Source organism: Pimephales promelas, chromosome 2 (assembly GCF_988280905.1).
Source record: "Pimephales promelas chromosome 2, fPimPro1.hap1.1, whole genome shotgun sequence".
Taxonomy (NCBI): domain Eukaryota; kingdom Metazoa; phylum Chordata; class Actinopteri; order Cypriniformes; family Leuciscidae; genus Pimephales; species Pimephales promelas.
In genome coordinates, this window is record NC_142770.1 from 11,233,861 (window position 1) to 11,257,297 (window position 23,437).

Here is a 23,437-nt window from a genome sequence, read left to right on the forward strand (position 1 = left end):
ACTTTAACTCGCTAGATAAGATTTGGCCAAACGCTTCACAGTTCGTCGTTATGCCTGTCACCTGCGGTGGTTTAATTAAGTAATAAAACACCGCCCACCTTCGTGACAAACACTTCTTGAGACCTTTTTGTTTGGCAAAGTATCTGTGATTCAATGAAATACAGTGTTAAAATAATAGTATTAAAGTCGCCATGAAATTAAAATTGATTTTTTTTTTTTTTACTTTTAATATGTTAGCAGTTATAGTACCCAGATAGGCTAGCACATGTACGTCTGCAAGCTTAATCTGGAAAGCATCTGCTGTTTACTAACATCTGATAGACATCTTTAACCCTAAAACCGTATTCTGGACAAATGTGGGCAAAATAGTTTTGATTTATTTTTTAAAAATACTTCCTTTGAGTGATACAAGACTTGGCTACTTTTCCTAAGTTTGCCTCCTGAACATAGACTCTTTTTTTTTTTTACTCAATTCTACAATGTTAAGTGTGTGAAAAAAAAAAAACTCTTTAATCTTGTAGTTGGGTCAAAAATGGGCACCCATAGAAATGAATGGGAAAAACTAATTTAGAGCATTCTAAAATAAGCCATAATAAGACACCAGGTGACAGCAAAGTCACTTCATCTTTAGGTTTTAGCTCTAAGAACTTATTGGAATGATATATTAATGTAGTTTAAAGTGAACTACTCCTTGAAGCAGGTTGAGTAAGATTAACGGCAGAAAATTGTGGAGAAGAATTAGCAGAAGTGAGATCAATTTCAATATAATCTCCAACACTGTTTATCCTTTGGGCTTAAGTGGTTTGTTCCCACTGATCGAATGACATTATACAGATCAGAGTTTGTTCCATTTATTTTAAAATACATTAATAAAATAATATAATGAGTTACTGAAAAGGGTAAAATATACCCAAGTGGTCTTTATTACAACTGGTAATATTTCTTTTGGAAATAATCCTGAGGAAGACCTCAGCACATCTGTTACAACAAACCCACAAAAGGAAGCAATTCTGGTAACAAATCTTCAAAATAAATCTATTTATTCTATTTAAATCTATAGTTTTCTATAACAAGTCCATAGAAACACTTAATAAAAAAACGCACACAAAAGTTATTTCCAGTTTGGTTGTGTAAATGTACAGGTCCAGAATAAGACAAGAGTGGTCCATGTGCCTGTTTGTGATGTTGGTACAATCCGTGTACATTACAGCTCTGTGGCAGGTCCCCATTCAATGTCATCAGCTTCATCATCAATAGCAAAATCGTCATCATCTCTGGCGTTTTCATCACTGTCGCTGTCACTGTCACTTCCTTGGATTTGTGTTCTCCGAATTTGCATGGCTTCGTGATGTGCCAACCTAAAAGAAAAGATTTATTAATGCATTTAAAAATTAATTGATACAGAACTTTATCTTCCTCAAGCTCAAGTTGACAGATCGTATAGAAATACTTACACGACAAATGATGGGGAGGGTTTCCTTTCTGGTTCTGCCATACGGGCCTAAAACAACAACACACAAAATAATGAATAGCTCCATTGAGTGTTTCTACATACCTAATATTAAAAGTAATCAAATACCTCAACATGACTTAATGTAGGACATGTACCTGTATCAACATCTTTTTAAGTCTTACTGTAAGGTTTAGGGGAGGCTATGGTCAGGGTAAGGCCGGGTAAAGGATTTGTCTTTTGTTGGTCCTACTAAGGATGTAGATCCATAAACAAATAACTTGATTCAATCATGCTGTACCACTCAAACCGGAATTCAGTGGATTTACCAATCAACCACATTTTCAACTCGGAAGTTAGCGGTGCATGGGCTCCCTCGATCAAAAAGCTATGCATTTTCCCCATAGACTTTTGGAAAATCGGATTGTTAGAAAAATCTATAATAAGAGTTGTGACCCTTACACGTTTTGTCAATCAAGATGATCTTTTCAAGTTAATACAAAATGTATACATTTCGAAGCCTATATAAAGTTTTTAAAAAATACAAGCAGATTCAAAATCGTAAAAAAAAAAAAACACAAGCAGGTTATAACTTGTGTGTTTTGTGTCATAGATCAAAACGTGAACATACTGTATATAGAGGCTTGGTTAACCACATTATTTCAGGCGATTTAGCAAAAACCCATCGACTTTAGGGCGGGGGAACCGGAAGTGCTAAAATGCTAACTCACTTCCGTGTTTTGGCCTACAGAGTGACGTCGTAACTTCGGGAACTCTATTTCCATCTGATTTTAGTGATATGTAATGGGTAGAGATGGGTTTATGGGTATGGCTAAATACTTATAATTTCAAATTTTATTTAAGGTGGATTCATCAACTAATCAGATTTTACGGTCGGATGTAGAACATTTAGTCGGATGAAGAACATTATCAAAAAATAATGCAATTTTTTTATAGGCTTTTATAGTTAGGTTATGGTTAGAGTAAATTTGGCCATTATTGGTCCTGCTAAGAAGAACGTAGATTCAATAAAATGCCATACTTGACTAAATCATGCCATGCTACTCAAACTGAGATTAGTGGATCAGATTTTAGGGCCAAGGACTTAATAATGTGCTACTCAAACTTTACTTAAGGTGGATTCATCAACTAATCAGGTTTTACGGTCACAGTTACCCCTGGGATCAGTGGCGTGAAGAACATTATCAACTTATTTCACTCTGTTTTTAAAAGGTAGGTTATGGTTAGGGTAAGTTAACTACTAAGGATGCAGAAATTATGTTGTGCTACTCAAACTGTTATTCAGTGGATCAATCAATCAATCAATCAGATTTTATGTTCAAGGTTTGGGTCACCTCTAGAATCAGTGGCATGAAGAACATTAGAAACCTAATTTCCCTCAGCATTTAGAGGTAATGTATGGTTAGGCTAAGATTAAAGAACATGTCCTAATTGAATAAATCATGTTGTCAATTGGACAGTGGCATATATATGGTACCTGTTGTAGTTTCTCTTCAATGGCTGACAGTGGAGGGGTCTCTGAATGGACATCTTTGGGATCTGGTGCCGTGAAGTTGGGCGGCACACTGGAAGGTGCCGATGGTGCGGCCATGTCGCCAGTGCTGAAGTCTGAATCCGTGAAGCTGCGCTGCGAGGGGACATCGTCTTCTTGTTGGTGAAAGCCAGAGACGACGCGTGGAGAACGGGGCTCTGGAACGTGGAGGATAGGAGGTATTTCATCAGGAGGTAGAGTGTACTCGGACTCTTCCTCCAGGAATGGCTCTGGGTCGTAGGAAGGTTCAGGACTGGGATTCTGCCCAGTGGCGGGCTCCGAGGAGCGGGCTAGTGCACTGCTGCGGTGTCTGGCGATGCCTTGTGTTTGCTCTTCCAGGTCCTCATTGTCAGTGTAGGCTTCGCCATCTGTGAAGGCCTCACCGTCAGTGTCCTCGTAGTCACTGGCACCACTAAGGTAGTCAGAGTTGTTTGCACGGCTCAATGCATCAAGCTCCTCGTCGGTGCCTCCCTCCAACTAGACACAGACCAAGATCTCGTTAACCAATTCAAGTATGACATCAACCCTGCATTCACGCCTTGTCAGAATTATTGCAATTAAGAGATTTGTTTCAGAGCTGTTGGGTTTTTGCATGATGTCCCAATGATCAAGTTGGGAGTTTCCCAAGACAAATAAGGTTTTTAAAGTTGTAAACTCGTAATTACGTTAATTCGACAAGACGTGAGCGTTTCATTATAACACTCTAGGGCTCTTACCGCTACTTCTGAAACCCAGACGGGTTTAGACTGCTGCTGACGAATCTTGTCTTTCAAAATGTCATACCAAATATTTGTATTAGGCTCAAGATCAATGCGTGCTGTTGAGGACACAGAAACACAGGTTACCTTTCTGAAAGCGTTTCAGAAATGATTTAAGCAGAGAATATGAACTTTGAAGACTGGCATTTACCAGAAAACAGATGGCTATAGTGTTTCCTTAGCTTTAAGGCCTGAGCGTAGAGACGACGAGAGCTCTTGTTGGAGTCTGGCATGTATTTTTGCCTCATGGCCTTCACGTCCTTCCGACTATGAGGATCCAAGAAGAGCACCATGGGATGGTATTGGATGTAATTCAATCTTTCTACTGCAGTTGGTGTAATATCCAGAAGGGGATGCTTTTCCTGCAAGTGAAAACAAGATACTTTGTTGGCTAAAAACTAGTTGGATGTTGGAATTAATTGGCTTAATTCTATATAATAAGAAAAGGTTACCAGCTCTGCTATCCGCCTAACTGTGTCTAGTTTTATGACACTGGATGCACTATCACCTCCACTCCTGGCAACCATTTCTGCAAGCCAATAAAATGGAAACATTCAATATTTGACGGTGAAGAAATTACTGAAATATTCTCTCAAAACCCAATCCAATTTTTCATACCTGCAACTTCAAATTCATCAGGCAACTCTCGGGCCAGCTTCTCATTTGCAATGTCATTCAGAGGACCCAAAATGACAATTGGCCGTTTGAAATTGGCTGCATATGACCAAACAAACGCATATTATTCCATTAGGAATAGTCCACTATCACTGTTAAGGTACATGACATTAAAAATCTAACAGCTAAATAAAAAAAAAAAAAAAACACAAACCTTCTCTAAGCAGGACCTTCTCATATGCTGGAAATTTGCCCTGAATCGTTAACTGTAGGAGGTCATCGCGGGTTCTTCTGGTATTCTTTTTGGCCCCTCTTAAGCCCCGTAGCTTCCAGAATTCGGCTCTGGGGCCGGATGCTTGGCGCTCTGCCGCACTTATTCTCTGTGCCTGCTCCAAAGTGGCCAGAGTTTCAGCCCTAAAATAGAGAGAGTCAGTACACTTAGCAAGTATAATGCAACATACTTAGAGTAGTTCACTTTAAAAAAAAAAAACTTTTGCTGATAATTTACTCACCCCCATGTCATCCAAGATGTCCACGTCTTTCTTTCTTCAGTTGAAAAGAAATTAAGGTTTTTGATGAAACATTCCAGGATTTTCTCCATATAATGGACTTCAATGGGAACCAAACGGTTCAAGGTCCAAATGAGAGTTTCAGTGCAGCTTCAAAGGGCTTTAAACGACACCAGACGATGAATAAGGGTCTTATCTAGGACCCTTCGAGTCATTACTCGAAAAAGGATTTTTTAAATGACCATTGGTTTCGCTAGATAAGACCCTTATTCATCGTCTGGTGTCGTTTAAAGCCCTTTGAAGCTGCACTGAAACTCTCATTTGGACCTTGAACCGTTTGGTTCCCATTGAAGTCCATTATATGGAGAAAAATCCTGGAATGTTTTCATCAAAAACCTTAATTTCTTTTCGACTGAAGAAAGAAAGACATGGACATCTTGGATGACATGGGGGTGAGTAAATTATCAGCAAAAGTTTTTTTTAAAGTAAACTCCTTTGACAGGCAAAAAAACTTCCCATATTAATGGATGAAAGACTTAAAAAGTACCAATTTAACAAACCTGGACAGGTTAGGAATGGCGCCTTTGTCCAGTTCGTGTAGATCATTGCCCATGCGCACAGCTAGCCAGTTTCCCAGCTTTCCGCGATACATAGTGTCCACCACTCTGAACACCTCACCTCTGGTAAAGCTCAAGCCGACACTGCTCTCAGCCACATGGTCAAAGTGTGTACGGATGTAGAAAGAGTCACCGAGGCTGGACTTCAAAATCTTTTTGTAGACTAAGAGGGCAAGAGCAGAAATTAACTTGGAAATGCCAATTGTAATCCATTTTACTTCCCTAATGTGACTTTTTTGTTTGGAATACTGCAAAGGATTGGTCACAAGTGAGATGAAGGCACTCACTGTCCATTTTGTTCTGAGTCCGAATATCGATTCGCTCCCCAGCGTGGATGTTCATGAGGTACATAGCTGCCTCCTCTCTAGTGAATTGGTTAAAGTCTGCACCGTTTACCTACCAAAATAACAGAGACTCTTGAAGAATGGGGAATATAGCTGAAAGGTATGATCATGTATGTACATGGTTCCTTGGTCCTACCTCTAGTATCTGATCACCCTCCGTCATGCCTTGCCTCTGGGCTGGACTGTTGGGCTGGACACCACCAACAAAGATGCCGACATCATTTCCTCCCACTAGCCTCAAACCAACGTTGCCCTCCTTCACAAAGCTGATGTGGTTGCGGTCCGAGCTGTACCTGATATGGAAAAAAACAACAACATTAAAAAAAAAACCATTATTTTAATTAAATGTAAATACAAATAAAACATTAGCATAATGTAAATACATATGACTTGAACTATCTTTAATTAATGCTTATTTAAATTAATCATACATATTAAAAACAAAATATAATGAATTAAATGTAAATATTTTATATAATAAATATTTTATAATTTAAATCATTAATGCGTATTCAAATTGCATTTAACTATAAATATGAATATTATTAAAATAATAAAAGGAATGTAAATTTGAAAGTACTACATCATGTTTATAATTTCTTAATGCCTAAATATAAACGATTAAAATATTTTAAATTTAAGTGTCTCTTTACACCATATAAAGTAATATTTGATGGAGTTTTTAATTTATGCTTATTTTAAATGAATTATAAATAAAAAAATATGTAATAATATTTATATATAAAATATTTAATATAATACATAATCAATTAAATATAAATAACGCATTTATACATCATTGTAGAAATTGTTGTTTTGTCTTTCTGCTTATTTATGCTCTAAATGTTGTTGTGAAGAAAACACAAAATAAGTTTGTAAAATATTAATTCTTTTCTTTATAAAAATATAAAGATATTTTTAATATTACTCAGAAAACAGGTCACAGGTTTAATTCATTTGAAGTACTTGTGCTAAATGTTACGCTCTTAGATGTAAAAAGGAAATCTATATTATCTCTAGCCCTGGCTACTGTATATAGACCTCCAGGGCCATATGCTGAATTCCTAAAAGAGTTCGCAGACTTTCTCTCGGATCTATTGGTAAATGTCGATAAAGCAATAATTGCTGGAGATTTTAACATACACGTAGATAATACAAATGATGCTTTAGGGGCTGCGTTTACAGATTTATTAAACTCCTTTGGGGTCAAACAAAACGTCAGTGGTCCCACTCATCGTCTAAATCATACACTAGATTTAATTATATCATATGGAACCGATCCAACTGATATAGATATTATACCGCAAAGCGATGATGTCACTGATCATTACATGGTGACTTGCATAATACGTACTGCTGAAATATGTCATGTTGCGCCACGTTATAGACCAGGCAGAACAATCCTTCCAACCACTATAGATGGATTTTCAAATAGCTTACCTGATCTATCTAAGCTGCTAAGTGAACCCAAACAAACAGATGAATTAGAGGAAATGACTAGCAGTTTAAGCACCATTCTTACTAGTACATTAGATATTGTTGCGCCAATTAAATTAAAAAAGGTTCGAGAGAAAATTAAAGCACCGTGGTACAACAGTGCTACGCATGCTATCAAGAGAGAAACTCGCAACTTAGAGCGTAAATGGAAACAAACTAATTTAGAGGTCTTTAGAATCGCGTGGAAAGACAGTATGTCACGTTATAAAAAGACACTAAAAACAGCCAGGGCTGAGCATCTCCGCAAACTAATCGAAAATAACCAAAATAATCCAAGGTTTTTATTTAACACCGTGGCTAGGCTAACAAATAAACAGACATCACCAGAGCAAAATATACCTTTACAGTTTAGTAGTAATGATTTTATGAATTACTTCAATGCGAAAATAGAAAGCATCCGAAACAAAATTATAAATGTACAATCCGCTATGGTGTCTTATGATTCAGCTTCAATTATGGACCCTCTAGAACAACTAAACCGCTTTACAACGATAGGACAGGAGGAGCTAAATAAACTTATCATTGCATCTAAACCAACAACTTGTTTATTAGATCCAATACCCACTAAACTACTGAAAGAACTATTACCTGTAGTGGAAGAGCCTCTCCTCAATATTATTAACTCGTCTTTATCTTTAGGTCATGTCCCAAAAATATACAAGCTGGCTGTAATAAAACCGCTCATTAAGAAACCGCAATTAGATCCAAATAACTTGGCAAATTACAGACCCATTTCAAATCTTCCATTTATGTCCAAAATACTTGAAAAAGTAGTGTCCGCTCAATTGTGCTCTTTTTTGCAAGAAAATGATATCTATGAAAAATTCCAGTCAGGATTCAGACCGCATCATAGTACAGAAACTGCGCTAGTTAAAATTACAAATGATTTACTTTTAGCTTCTGACCAAGGCTGTATCTCAATACTAGTCCTACTTGATCTTAGCGCTGCGTTCGACACTATAGATCATATAATACTCTTGGATCGACTACAAAACTTCACCGGTGTCCAGGGACAGGCATTAAGCTGGTTTAGATCGTACTTATCGGACCGTTCTCATTTTGTCTGTTTAAATGGGATAAAATCAAAGATAACGTCAGTAGACTATGGAGTACCGCAAGGATCAGTTTTAGGCCCTCTGCTATTCTCAATATATATGCTGCCACTTGGTAATATTATAAGAAAACATGGAATTAATTTCCACTGTTACGCTGACGACACTCAATTATATATTTCATCACGACCAGATGAAAACACTAACTCATCTAAAATGACAGAGTGTCTCAAAGATATAAAATGCTGGATGACGCGTAATTTCCTGCTATTAAATTCAGATAAAACGGAGGTATTACTAATTGGTCCAAAAAACTACTCACAAAACCTCTCACAATACAACTTTAATATAGACGGATGTCCTGTTACTTTATCCACAACAGTAAAAGACCTGGGTGTTATACTAGACCGCAACTTGTCGTTCGAAAATCATATTTCATATGTTACAAGAACAGCCTTTTTCCACCTTAGAAACATTGCTAAGCTACGTAACATGCTATCTATTTCTGATGCAGAAAAATTAGTTCACGCATTCATGACCTCGAGACTAGATTACTGTAATGCTTTATTAGCCGGTTGTCCTGCATCCTCAATAAACAAGCTACAGTTAGTACAAAATGCAGCTGCTAGAGTTCTTACTAGGTCAAGAAAATATGATCATATAACACCGATTTTATCATCTCTACACTGGTTACCTATTAAGTTCCGCATCAACTACAAAATACTACTACTGACCTATAAAGCCCTAAATGGTTTAGCACCTATGTACTTAACGGACCTTCTTTCGCCCTACAATCCACCGCGTTCCTTAAGATCACTAAATTCAAGGCTTCTGGTCATTCCTAGGATATCGAAGTCCAGTAAAGGAGGGAGGGCGTTCTCGCATTTAGCTCCAAAACTCTGGAATGGCCTTCCCGATACGGTCCGAGCCTCTGACTCGCTGACACAGTTTAAAACTAGATTAAAGACGCATCTCTTTAGTCAAGCATTCACATAATGCTTACCTTCTAGTCCTCTGTTATGCCATACGGAACCGTTTGCCACTGAAACTGCTTAACGCACCAGTGGGGCTCGACAGCCTCTTAGACAAACGGGTCGGCGCGTATGGTTGGGTTGCGGAGAGTTCGGGTTACGGAGAGTTTGTGAGTTATAACGGAAATTATTATGAACATCAGCTATGCTAATTATTTCCCATCTGCCTTTCTGCTGTTATCTCGGGACGCTTGTCCCGAGAAAAATGGCGTTCGTCAGGTCCAGTTTTGTGTCCAGCCTCTCACGGGGATTTCGGATGCCCCAACGCCTGTGATGAGACGACTCAACGCCTGTGATGAGACGACTCAACGCCTGCGATATGTTATGGCGCCGTTTGAATCATAAACAATATTTATATTTAATATTTATATTTAAACAATATGAATGTAAGCCAGAGGAGAACTGGCCCCCGACTGAGCCTGGGTTCTCCCAAGGTTTTTTCTCCATCCAATCTGATGGAGTTTGGTTCCTTGCCACTGTCGCCTTGCTTTTGGCTTGCTTTGAGCTTGCTCAGTTGGGGTTATTTATTTAGTGTTTAGCAATGTTGTTGATCTGTGTTGTGCTACTTACATGTTATCACTGTGAAGCTGCTTTGATACAATCTGTATTGTGAAAAGCGCTATATAAATAAATGTGACTTGACTTGACTTGACTTTTCTCAATTTAATTTTGGAGTAAAATATGACAAATGTCTCGTCTTTGATCTGCATACAAAAAAAAAAAAAAAAAAAAAATTTCTCACCCCACGTTTGGTGTTGGCACTGCGTCTGGTGGAAGTGAATAAAGTGGCTCCTCTACAGGTTTCGCTGAGATAAAACAGTTACAATGTAATACCAGACAGTCACTCAATAAGTTGCAATGCATTATGGGTGTGCTTTTGGACTAATGGTACTCACATTTCAACGTGGTGTGGTTGGGAATGGATATGTTGGAGCGGAGAGTGCCATTAGCATGTGGGAAACTGAAAGAAAGAGTCGATATTCACATTCACACAATAAGCAACTATGGCCGCATACAATGTCTTGAGGAATTGTTTGGTTGCAACCAAAGTGTTTGCTGACCTTCACTATGACATAATCTGCTATCTTAAGTGTGGATTAGATAAATATAGATCATAGGAGGCGTTCTGAACCTGTGATCGCTGTTGTGGATGGGACTGTCAGATCTCCTGGGAGGTGACGGGGCCCTTTCTGATTCAGAGGAATCTGGCAAATCAAACAAAACAACATTACAAAGGCCAAAGAAAGATGTGCATTCATTCATATGGCAACATGAATGACATTTTTCTCTAATGACTACTCAGACATACATTCGGGCGGTGGTCTGGCAGGAGCGGATCTGAGTGGGGGATCTTGTCGGTTGTTGATGATTGGCACTTGCATTTCAGCCCTGAGACGAAACAATAATGAAAATAGCCGTCACCTTTATATGCAAAATAATAATCCAAAACAATATAGACTATATATATATATATATATATATATATATATATATATATCTTACCCTTGTCTGATTCTCGAGTTTTTACTGACTGGAGACTGTAATCTCGGAGGAGTGTTGTAACTTGCATCTGACTCGGATTCTGAAGGAGCTGATTAAATATGCAAATTAGAGACCATTATGGGTTGCTAATGACTCGAATGGTGTGAATTTAAAATGCAAAGGGTGTAATAGCTAATGACATATTACTTCACAAAAATATTTCATACGACTTCTATGAAAAATTAATGTGTAAATAGTTTGTAATGTGTATGAAAAATGAGATTTCATACACATCAGTATTTAAATATATACATTAATTAAAAAAAAAATCTAATTATTTTCATAACATGTTTTGTAAATATTAATGTGAAATGTGTATGAACAATTACTGAATTTACACACTAATATTTAAATATCAATCATTTACACATGGATATTTAAATATTTAATATTTACACATCAATATTTAAACTTAACATTCAGGAACAAAGAAATTAAATATTCATATTTGCACTTTTTTCTGAAATATTGATATGTAATTACAGAATTTACAGTAATTTTCATATTAATATTTAGAAAATAATGTTTAAATAATTTATTAAATACATTAAAAACTTTTAGCAGTTAAGATTGAGGTATGAAGAAAAATTATCTTCACGCCATCAATATTTATTATGGTATTTATCATATATCATGTGAAATGTGCATGTACAGTTATGAACACAAATTTTTAAATAATCGTGTACACATGGATATTTTCATATTTCATGTTTAATTTATACATATTAATATCTAAAAAATATATATATTTTAAGGGACAAGGTCAAAAATTGTTTTTCATGTCATAAATATATAATATTTATATATTACGAAACATTAATTGGTAAATATTAATATGCAATTACAAAATTTACAGTAATTTAAAAATTCATATTTGGAAAATAATGTGTAATAGTGTACATATTTAAAACATTATTTTATTTTTTGTAGTTACAATATTAATGCCATCGATATTTATTATTTATATATTATGGAAAATGAATGTGTAAATAATTATGTGTAATTACAGAACTTACAGCAATGTAAACTTTAGTATTTATTTAAATTACAAAATATTTTTCTAAGTATTAAGAAAAACTATTTTCATGGCATTTTTTTTTTTTTTTTTACATTTAACCTTGAATATTCCCTTCACGATTTGCTCGTACCTCTCTGTACAGGCGTTGAGGGTTTCGCCCATTTTGGGGGTTCCATTACAGGGACTGCTGTGACCTCTGGGGTCGCCCTGCAAGAGAAAGAGGGCAGATGGGAGAGTGAGAGAAAAAAAGGAGGATGAGGGGATACTAAATGATGCTTGTCCATGAGGAGAGTGGGAACTAATGTGAAATCATCGAGGGAGATATTCACCTCAGGTTTTCTGGGGGTCTCTCTCTCATATTGAAAGGGGTGGACTATCCGCTGCCATAACTGATTATAGGGTCAATTATAAGTCCCAAAACTCAATGATTCATATAGACTGGCAGTACGTACTAAACTAAACGGATCAAAAAGTTTATTAGATCCATATCTATGATGCCTCTATCTTCATTACACCACTGGTTGTTGAGAATTAAATAACATTTAAAATCTTACATAATGTGTGTATAAATGCTGTTTATTGTCTTATGTGGGTAATTTGATTGTATACTTATGAATTCAGATGTTGGATACAAAGGTCTTAGGAGCAATATTTCCTTTTCAAGAGCCACAAATTAACATAGTACAGGAGAAAACTCAGGTTGATTCGGTGTCTTTTATTTTAAAAGATCACACATCACATTTTCAGATATCACAATGAAAGAAAAATACAAGAATGCATACAAGCAACATAATGCAACACACACAAAAAATAAAGCAAATAAATGAAAAACAACAGAATAAACTTTTGTCTCGTCGTGTACAGGCGGATGACAGGCCCTAATGAAAGAGTCCGGTGCGAGTTGCGTTAAAAGTGGCAGTGAGGCGTCCCTCATGTGTACCTGTATCTATTGCGGGACTCCTGGCTGGCTGGAGTCCCCTGTCGGCGAGGTCCGGTACTATCGTCCGATTCGGACTCTGATGCAGCTGTATGGAAAAGACATGCTGTTGAATGAGTCTGTTAAAATGACATACAGAACTGAAAATGAAGTGGAAAAAAAAAATCACCTCTGGGTGGAGGCCTGTAAGGGGAGGCCATGCGTCGGGGGAAATCCTGAGACATGCTAAGAGAGGAAGACTTCGTTCCTGGAGGAGGGAGATCGGGAAGCACCCTGGGAGAAGAGATGAGGCAATAGACATATTTCTAGATATATTATTGAAAACCTTTTAAGTGAAAAAGTGTGTCACGGTGCATGTTCTCGAACTGTAAACTTTAAGATCCCCATTTAGACCTGGTCACTTTTTCAAGAATGGGACATGTTGGGGAATAGACCAGCTTTCTCTGTTACTTAAAGGGATAGTTCACCCAAAAATGACCATTCTGTCATTACTCAATCATCCTCAAGCCTAAATTCAATCCAATCAATATATAAAGTGATCGAGTCTCTATAGAAAATTTGGACTAAATTACTCAATTCATATAGATTCATTTTATGGTCTCTTTATGAACTTTTAAAGCGTCAAAGTGGTAATTGTGTAGACCGTCAATGGAGGGACAGAAACATTTGAAAAAGACGCGATATGTGAACAGGCCCTAAGATGGTCTTTCAGACAATTCAACGACTCATCCATCCAGAAAATGTGCACAAGATGGATGTATTTGCATTTGGTGTGGACTCATACTTGTATCTGGAGTTATTTTCAGGTTTGGGACTCTCACGTCTGGGGGGCGGAGAGGCACTCCGGTCTGAATCTGACTCAGAAACAGCTGGTAACACAAAACAAACATTAAACTACAGATATTCAATTGTCTACAAGGTTTGTGCATATCATTCAGTGAAGTATTTGATTACAGAGCTGGTTTATAAATATTATGGTAAAATGGCATTTTGAGGCAGACCTCTGCGTGGTCGTGAGGCAGTGGAGGGGTTCCAGTTCTGGGTGACGGGTGAGGCTCGAGGGTTTGGCAATGTGGAGATCCCGGAGAGAACCCTGAAACAGACAAACATGTGACCCTTGCATCTCACCCAAACAAACAGTAGTATGAAAAAACACCATTGCAAAATGAAAACACACCCACAAACAAAAAAGAAACACACCCGCAAAACAAAATAAAAAACACACACAAAGAAACTAAAAGCGACCCAAACAGAAAAAAACCCTAAACAATAACAAAATAAAACAAGAAAAAAAGGGGGAAAAGCAACACAAAATAAAATAAGTAACATGTTATCCATGCATCTATATATGAAGAGTTCAGATGCAAAAGCCTCTAAATGCCATTTGAAATGTTCTTCTTTAATGATGATTTTTATCAAACTTGTATATTTAAGTTCAGTAATTTCACTTAAATGGCAATGATAATTACCTATTAATTGTTATTTAAGTGAAATTACTGAACTTAAATATACAAGTTTGATAAAAATCATCATTAAAGAAGAAAATTTCAAATGGCATTTAGAGGCTTTTGCATCTGAACTCTTCATATCTAAAAACAATCAAAACAGAAAAAACTAAATACAAAAAAGCCTAGAGACAGAGAAAACCAAAGAATAAGAAAAACAAACAAACCAAAAGATAAAGTAATTTTATAAGCCATTTATTAGTTCAGTTTCATCACAATTTCTGAAAAACAAAAACAAAAACAAAGTAGCACTTTATTTTACAGTCCTGTTCCCCATGTCCATACTATATACTTATTATAGTTATTACAATAACTGATTAATAACCATGTACTAACCCTGAACCTACACCTAATCTTAACCCATGTAGTTACCTTCTATTACCCAGTGCTTTCTTAGGAAAGTACACAGAAGTGCACGTACTGTAAAATAAAGTGCAACCCCCCCCAAAAAAAGAAAAACAAGACATTAATATAACTCAATATACACATGAAGCCATGTTTACTTGTATCGGTCTCTGTTGTCGAGGGTGTCGTGTCTTGACGGTGGAGGCGAGTTGCTGCGGTCCGATTCAGACTCAGAGGGAACTGCACAAGGCCAAAGCATCAAAATATCATAAACAACTATGGGTCAAAACCTCTTGGCCATGACTTAAATTTTACTTGCGTTTCATAAATGAGACCCATTGAGTTTTTGAACCAAGGCTCACCTCTGCGAGGGGGGATCAACTGGGCGGGCGGTCTTGTAGAGCGCAAAGGGGGAGATTCGCGTGGTTTAGAGACAGGATTGGCACGACTTCTGTGGATCAATGAGTTCTGTTAGTGCAAAGATCATTGAACTAAAAGAGCCAGAGAATCAGGTCAGAGTTGAGGCGTTCACCTTCGAGAACGTCGTTCTCTTGGGCGGGATTTTCGATTTATGGGGTCGTCAGAATCCAGGTCTGAGATTTCTTCAAGCAGAAATTGAAAGTCAGTATCAACACTCCAAAAACTAGAGATCAGCTGTAAAAACGTTGACTCTCACCCTCCAGCTCGGAGCTACTGTCTTCCCTCCTCTCGTCCGCGCTGTTTTGAGGACTGTCCTCCACTTCAGGAATGCTGACCAGGAACTTTCTGTCGTCCCTCAACACCAACATGGTCAGTTTACCTCTAGACTTCTCCACTAGGTGCTTGGTCTCCAGCAGGGACAGATTTTCTGTCGTCATGCCGTTAATCTATACAAGAAGTTTTAAATGGGTTACACAACAACATCTAAATGCGATGGAACGGATAATAAAGAACCTGCTCCTCACCTTTAAAACAAGATCTCCTTCCTGAAGGGTGCCCTCTTTGGCAGCTAGACCGGTGGGAGTCATGTGCTTGATGAAAATCTGGCTCCCCAGCTTCATTCCGTACTCTGCAGAGAGAAACAGGTTGAAATCTTGGCAAGAACCACAAAAGATTCCACAATTCAAAACAATGAGATTCTGACCATCTGTGGGTTTTTTCTTGATCAGGGTTGTTCTGATGGGTTTGTTTTGCACATCCTGACTGGGTAGCCTCTTGAAGCCGGACATGATGGGGAGGTCATGGCCGTTGCGGTCAGGTGTCACGCTTCGAGTTCGTCGGTTACGGCTGGTGTCAGCGTCACGCTGACCTCTGTTCCGAGGTCCTTCTTCATCTAGTATGTTGGATTGTGAGGCAGAACGAGTCGGTCTGTTGCTCGCAGGGATCTGAATTGTGCGTGGCCTCTTCACGGTCTACAAAATAAAAACAGAACAAGAATTGTTTTCAAACTGCAAAAATGTTACGTAGATATTTGTTTTGGCAATGTTTTTGGAATATTCTTACTTACAATGTTTGCCAATTTCCCACATTTCCTCAGATTTTGAATAGTGTAGTGTGAGGTGACATTGTCCATGGAAACACCATTCACCATAGCTATCTGATCTCGTGTACTGTGGACAATAAATCACGTGAGTCTCTATCACAAAAAATCATCTGCCAAATATGTTTTGAGTATGTTGGTTTTTCCATCTTGTACACAGTCTTGACAGGTCTAACAGGATTACACAGGATGTGTGGGAGGAAGTAGAGTGGGTCTGAATGCAGGAGAAGTGGACTCACTGAAGACGGCCCATGGCGGGGCCGCTGGGAAGCACATCAGAGACCACCACTGCCGTGTCCCCGTTTACTGGGTTGGGCTTGTCTAGCCCACCTGAGACCGCAAAACCGAAGCCGACCTTGGAATCCTGTGAACGAAAGAATGAACAAACAAAAGACTGAATGATCGAGCAAACGAAAAAAAGAATGAAAGAACAAACAAAAATGTTTGAAAAAGGTTAGAATTGCAGAAAAAAGGAAATTAACAATAAAGAATAAAAACAAATAAAGAAAAAAGAAAATAGAAAGAAAGGAACAGCAGAAAGAAAGAAAACGTGAGAGCAAAAGAAAGAAAGCAAAAGAAAGAGAGCAAAAGAAAAAAGAAAGACAGAAACAGCAAAGGAAAGAAAGAACGAACGAAAGAACAAAAGAAAGAAACAAACAAAGAGCAAAAGAACAAATTTTACCAATAAAAACAAATAAAACCAGCAAAAGAACAAATTTTACCAATAAAAACAAACAAAAAGAGCAAAAGAACAAATTTTACCAATAAAAAAACAAACAAAAAGAAAAACAAAAATATGAAGAAAAAAAACATGAAAGACAAAAGAAAAAAAAATAAAACAAATTGATTAAATGAGACAAAAGAGCAAGCAAATATAATAGAAAAGAAAGAACAAATAAAATAAATGATAAACAAACAAAAAAAATCTTTAAATTAAAGAATAAAGGCAATTTTATTTCTATGATGAAATGCACCACATGACCCCAAACTTGACATTCCAAAAGTTCGGGTGCGTCCCAGCAGTGACAGGTGGAAAAGAAGAAAAAAAAACTCATGCTCACAAAACTTTTAATCCGCCTCGACTTTCAATTGTTTGGGAAACTGTAAACCTGGTGTCACATTCTCAGACACACCTGTACACAGCTAGATAAGGTGTGGCTTAGGCGAATTAAACCCTCGATCCGCAACTTACTTTCGTTAACGTGACCGTGTGCTGCTCCCATATCGTCATCTCCTCCATGTCTGTTTTCTGAAACGATAAAGTGGTTACGTTTATTAGCGCAACGTGAACCAAACAATAAGAAGATATCAGAACGTTTACAAACCACCAAAAGAAACCGGTTCAGACGAACAGTGCCAGTTTTTGAGGGCCTCCCTCGGCTGTTGTTTGTCAGCTCTCGCTCTAGTTGAACATGCTCGCACCTGCTGAATTCCTGCCATACAGGTACAAGGGGGCGGAGCCAGCGCGTGACAACACTGATACCCGACACTTCCTCGTCAACGGCTCACCACCAATAAACAGTCTGACAACACGCGTCTCGCAGCAGACATTCGTTGAGTGAAACCAAACATTGACGACGAGTCAAGCCATTATCAGTACAAGAGAGGGTTTTAAGGGCAAACCCGATTCCAAAGTTCATAATTAGCAAGGTTGATTCAGTTAATATCTTTATTGTAAATACAAAATAAGGGCTGAATCACTCACATTGAATTATTTTAACTTGTTCACATTGGTTTAAAGCCAAACGTGTCGCTTAACAACGACCTACTGCAACCATCATCGTGACATACTTTGAGAGCAGTTTCTATTAGACTAGAGAATTCCTGGAATGCTTCCCATGTTTTTATTGGCTGCAAAGGTCAGAGAGAGTGTGTGTTCGCAATCGCAAAGCTGATCCACCTTAACAGAATGGAACAAATGTATCACGGCTTCCACAAAATAACTTGAAATTGCAGATGTCAGATATGAAACATCATGGAACCATGACTGTTGATGACAACAATGATGGTCAAAAAGGAAGTTGCTCAATACTGATGAAACCAGGGATGCAAATAACAGCACTGCCCTTTTCTAGGGAACTCCCTTCATGGAACATGTTAGACTCTTACAGTCTGGTGTTCTTACACCTGTTCTAACATACTGCTGACTATGCTGTAGTTTATGTTTATGAATACATCACTGCTCACCACCTCTAAAGGCCTAGAGACACAAAGTGAATGGGTCACCAGACTCCCTTAATTCATGTAAACCGAACCAGCACAATCCTCGAATCATATGGACCACTTTTATCAAGCTTTTTCATCATTTTGGAGCTCGACAGCCCCCAGACCCCTTCACTTTTATTATACTGAAAAGAGCAGCCAGGACATTCCTCAAAATATCTCCTTTTGTGTTTCGCGAAAAAAGTAAAAGACAAAAATCATAAGAGTTTAAAAATTAGGAGAGTAAATGATCACAGAAATGTCATTTGTGTGTGGGTTAATTCTCCTAAAAATGAAAAGTATCCCATAATTTACTCACCCTCCTGGCTCTTCCGAGCTTTATAATTGAAGTGAACGTCAGACTATGTAACATATAGAACTTGACGTCCCCAGAAGCTAGTGATCATTACAGTTGAGTTTATAAAGTTTATTTATTTATTTATTACAAAAATCCTTCAGAAGGCCTTTATTAACCCTTTGGAGCTGTATGGATTACTTTAATAAAGGATGGATGCGCTTTTTTGGGGCTTAAAAAAAAAGTATGTACTATTCACTTCTGATCGGTCATTTTAAAAATAAATAAATTAAAAAAATTAAGTTTTATGAGCACAAATGCTCGCCATGCTCTGTTCTGTGACGCACGCTCGTGACTCTCCTGTTCGAACTCGTTCATCAAAATGAATGAATCTTTTTTCGAGTCATTCCGTTCATTTCGTTCGTTGAATGAACCAAGATTCTTTCATTTTGATGAACGAGTTCGAACAGGAGAGTCACCAACGCATCACAGAACACAGCAAGGCGAGCATTTGTGCTCATAAAACTTAAACTTTTTTATTTATTTTTTAAATGACCGATCGTTTCGCTTGATAAGACCCTTATTCATTGTCTGGTGTCGTTTAAAGCCCTCTGAAGCTGCACTGAAACTCTCATTTGGACCTTGAACCGTTTGGTTCCCATTGAAGTCCATTATATGGAGAAAAATTCCAGAATGTTTTCATCAAAAACCTTAATTTCTTTTCGACTGAAAAAAGAAAGATGTGGACATCTTGGATGACATGGGGGTGAGTAAATTATCAGCAAAAGTTTTGAACAAAACCTTTAAATTTAAGTACAATTTTCAGTTTAATGTAATTTAAGTGACTTAAACATCCTTGTTAAAAAAAAGTAGAAAATTGAGCAAGTTATTTTGATGAGTTAAAGCAATGTAAAATCATATACTGGACATAATAACTTATTGATCATATCATTTTTTACAGTGTAGGATGGCTTGAGGGCGAGTAAATTATGGGATATTTTTGTGCGATTTAGCCTCAGGGGGTCACAGGTTGAAATAGCAGTTAGTAAGCAACTAAAATCACTGAAATCACAACCATGCCCTGGAGCAAAGCATGTGACTGCTGCAATTATACAAATAAGTACACCATTTACCAATTTAAAGTATGTAATATAGGCTATTTTTATAGGCAACACACTCAAGTCCAACAGGTGCAAGTCAGTATTTACAGTCCCGTCTCTGTTGTCATTAGACGGCTCAGATGACACATCACACTGTTTAGTAAACTTAAGACAGCTCATGTTAAGCATTCAACAACTAGCAGAAACAACTATACTTAATAGACTTACCATCCCTTTAAATCTCACTTCCATTTTCAAGACAGAACTAAACACCTAGAATGGGACCGTAAACCATCCAAAATATCTGTTTCAACATAATAGATGTAGCCTACATGACGAGCAGTTGTCCCCACAGGAATTAGCCTATACACCTGAATTAGCCTGTGTACATTATAAACCCCCACCTGAGCCCATGGAAAGCTCCACCCACTATACAAATCCTTTGGTACTTTCTGATATTCATTTTTTCCTCAAGGTATTAAGGTGGAACTGGGATATTTAGTTGAGAAGGTCTCCATTCACTGAGGCGATGCCACCTTATAAAGACTAACGATGGATGGAAGAAGTGTTTCACTTTAAATATACAATTCTTTATCCAGGTTTTAAAAAGGTCTTTCTCCCTTAAATGCCCTTAATCTTTGAGTCTGAGAAAACACAACAGTATTTTTTTTTCTTGAAGCGAAGCGAGTTCCTGTTTTTGAACGGCACTTTGGTTACACTGGCAATCATTACCTCAGTCTGTTAATGTTTAATATGCACACTGGCCCAGAGAATGTTTCTGCATATATTGGCCTTGAACATGAAGACAAACGGCAAGTATTAAACAGTATTAACGTGCAGTATAGAAATGCCCATTTCACTATTATTTATATACTATTATTATAGTATTTATACTATTGAATTAGCTTTTATTTTCAGTTTTCATTTTAATTTTAGTAATTTTGTCATGTACGGTAATTTTATTAGGTTTAATTAGGGCTGTCAAACGATTAATCATGATTAATCACATCCAAAATAAAAGTTTGTGTTTACATAATATATGTGGGTGCACTGTGTATAATTATTTTGCATATACACATGCATGTATATTTAAGAAAAAAATATTATTTATATATAAAATATTTATATATAATTTAAATTATATATAAATCTATATACAGTATATACATGAAAATATCTGTTTGTGTATTTATATACAGTGCGCCCACATATATTAGGCTATGTAAACACAAACTTTTTTTTTTGAATGTGATTAATCGCGATTAATCGTTTGACAGCCCTACTTAAATTTTAGAAATAGTCAAATAAAGTAGCCTAAACTGGATATGATATTCCATAACATATTGCTTAAAGCAGTCCCAAGCTTTCGTGAACTAAGCGGAAGTGCCTGCTAAAGAATGTTTAACTTTTTCCAACATTAAAAAACTATTTTTTTGTAAACTAGTTTTACAATAACAACAACACAGTCCACAATAAAGAAAAAACTATACATCCAAATTCTTTGAAATGTACTCTTTATATTCATGTTGGTTCCGGAAAACCGCCAAGTACATAACATGAGGTACAAAAAAACACATTTCTCTAAACCTTAGTCACACCAGATTTTTGTCGATATGACAAAATCCCAGACTTGCATTGAAGGTGAGATCCGAACCATATCTAGAGGCTACAATATCACAAGAGAAACATCCCAGATCATCATAGCAACCACATAGCAACGTGCTAAAACCACTCTCACATCTTAGCAACAATAAAACAAAATTTAGAAGAATACAGTTGGAATTCCCACATAAAAGAGGTGGACTTCATCTCTGTGGTTACACACCAAATATAAATTTAGGAAGTAACAAAATTACTGGAATCATTTCACACCCTCAGGCCAACACTCTTGACAGGAAGTGTAGGAGTAATGCACAAATGTCAGATGGTGTTGTGTAAAGGTGTGTCGCCTCAAACAGTAACGCCTTCACAATAGGAGACCATGGGTTTCTGGTGGTCCAGCCCAGTTCTTCACAACGGTTTACATTTGTTGTTCTGCTTCATAACAGAGAACATTATGAAACAAAGAACAAGTAATTTGTTTCTCTACACATCCAGCTATACGTTCACATAGTGTTTGCAAAATGACAAATGTACTACTTAACGTTTTCTCTAATATTTGCATAACCAACAACAAAAAAGCTATAATTGTAAAAACGTTTTTAATGTCCAGACTTAATAGAAAGGAATATTAGCAAAACATTTTTTGTTAGCTGGGCCTAAAAACTGAAGACATCAACACACCTTAGTTTCGGAGCTTAATAACTGGCAAGGATTGAATCCAGTTTATGGGAATTTATGGGCCTTCTACAAAACACACAAAAACAGCCCAAAGGGGCTTTTCAAAACTAGTAGCCAATCCTTGACTCACATAACATCACTGAAGAGAAATGTGGATATATAGGAACGCTGTTTCTCGAAACCACAGCGAAACTACAAAGAACGTATTGACTCAAATGAGTGACAGAACCAGTTAATCCAGATGAGGCTGACTGTTGCAATTGATCTCACGAATCGGTTCTTTCGAACAGAAGAACCACTTCATTTCAAACGCACGGGTATGATGTAAACTTATCGCTAGTCTTTAGTTTTCGGCCGATTAATCATATCCTTCGTTCAATTTAACAAAAAATCTTACTCATGTGAGGTCCCTGACTGGCTCTTGGTTAATTACGAGTCGGATAAAGACGGACGGTTCTTTGTTCTGTTCAGTCAGCTGTTGACTCGAGAATCTTTATTGATTTAGTAATGTTTTGCTACGCGTACGAGTCGCTCCGAAAGGTTTTGTGACTCAGTGGGTTAATTCATAAAAAGATCCGATTCAAAAGAACGATTCGAACGAATAGGACATCACACATTTTCAGGATAAAGTTCAGAATTGAGGACTATGTTTATGAATCAACTTAATAACAACTAACAACGGTTCCCATATGAATTAGACACATACGAGATAAATGAGCATTCATCTTTAGCTGTCAACAAGTTTGATGTCGTTTTCTAAAAACAAAATTGAGTTTCTAAAGAAAATAGCAAAATTGTAGAAGCATGTTCAAAAGTGTCTGTTAGCAAAAACAATCAGGCAACATATTACGAAAACCAAATAGCATAAGTTATTATCTATTGGAGCAGAACAGAAACATGTAGCCAAAAATAACATTTATAATAAACTCAGAATCGCCAATTATTCACCGTTTCGACGTAACTTCCAGTTAAACAGCTTACATTTCAGCAAAACGTGAAACATGAATCAGTCTCAGACCAATGCAAACAATCGATAAACACAACAAAGCAGAACAGGAAGAAAACACTTTACTCACGTAGCCTACCTTATAATGCGTCCCCTTTAAAAACGAACACTAAAATTCTTAGTTAATTCCGTATTGGGGGCCTCACAAGGCCTGGTACCTGCAGTTTTTAAATAAGGTTTCGTTATATTCCCTTGTATCTATACAGCACCTGATCATACCTGTAGACAAGGGGAGGAGCTTAATACATGTGGGTTGGGCAGTT

At 37.2% G+C, this 23,437-nt stretch overlaps 1 protein-coding gene across 4 annotated transcripts; it reads right to left on the bottom strand.

Annotated features, from left to right (window-relative positions):
* Nucleotides 1-835: 835 nt before the first annotated feature.
* On the bottom strand, nt 836-23,410 carry tjp3 (tight junction protein 3). 4 transcript variants are annotated; one of them, XM_039682592.2, is made up of 31 exons: nt 23,254-23,410; nt 17,484-17,540; nt 16,531-16,655; nt 16,259-16,361; nt 15,896-16,163; nt 15,717-15,820; nt 15,449-15,638; nt 15,305-15,374; nt 15,135-15,223; nt 14,931-15,012; nt 13,924-14,015; nt 13,707-13,791; nt 13,092-13,195; nt 12,926-13,010; nt 12,116-12,192; nt 10,929-11,016; nt 10,735-10,814; nt 10,558-10,630; nt 10,322-10,386; nt 10,168-10,231; nt 5,982-6,138; nt 5,789-5,897; nt 5,445-5,664; nt 4,590-4,789; nt 4,379-4,474; nt 4,213-4,289; nt 3,912-4,122; nt 3,719-3,819; nt 2,949-3,479; nt 1,455-1,501; nt 836-1,358 (listed from the first exon to the last, which is right to left on the bottom strand). In XM_039682592.2, the coding sequence occupies exons 2-31, from the start codon at nt 17,529-17,531 to the stop codon at nt 1,205-1,207; spliced, it is 3,795 nt and encodes a 1,264-aa protein (XP_039538526.2). In that variant the 5' UTR covers nt 17,532-17,540; nt 23,254-23,410; the 3' UTR covers nt 836-1,204. The 4 variants fall into 4 exon arrangements, with proteins under 4 accessions (XP_039538526.2, XP_039538523.2, XP_039538527.2 ...); XM_039682589.2 differs by lacking the exon at nt 23,254-23,410 and adding an exon at nt 20,117-20,488; XM_039682593.2 differs by lacking the exon at nt 23,254-23,410 and adding an exon at nt 17,644-19,001.
* Between the last annotated feature and the right edge of the window lie 27 nt (nt 23,411-23,437).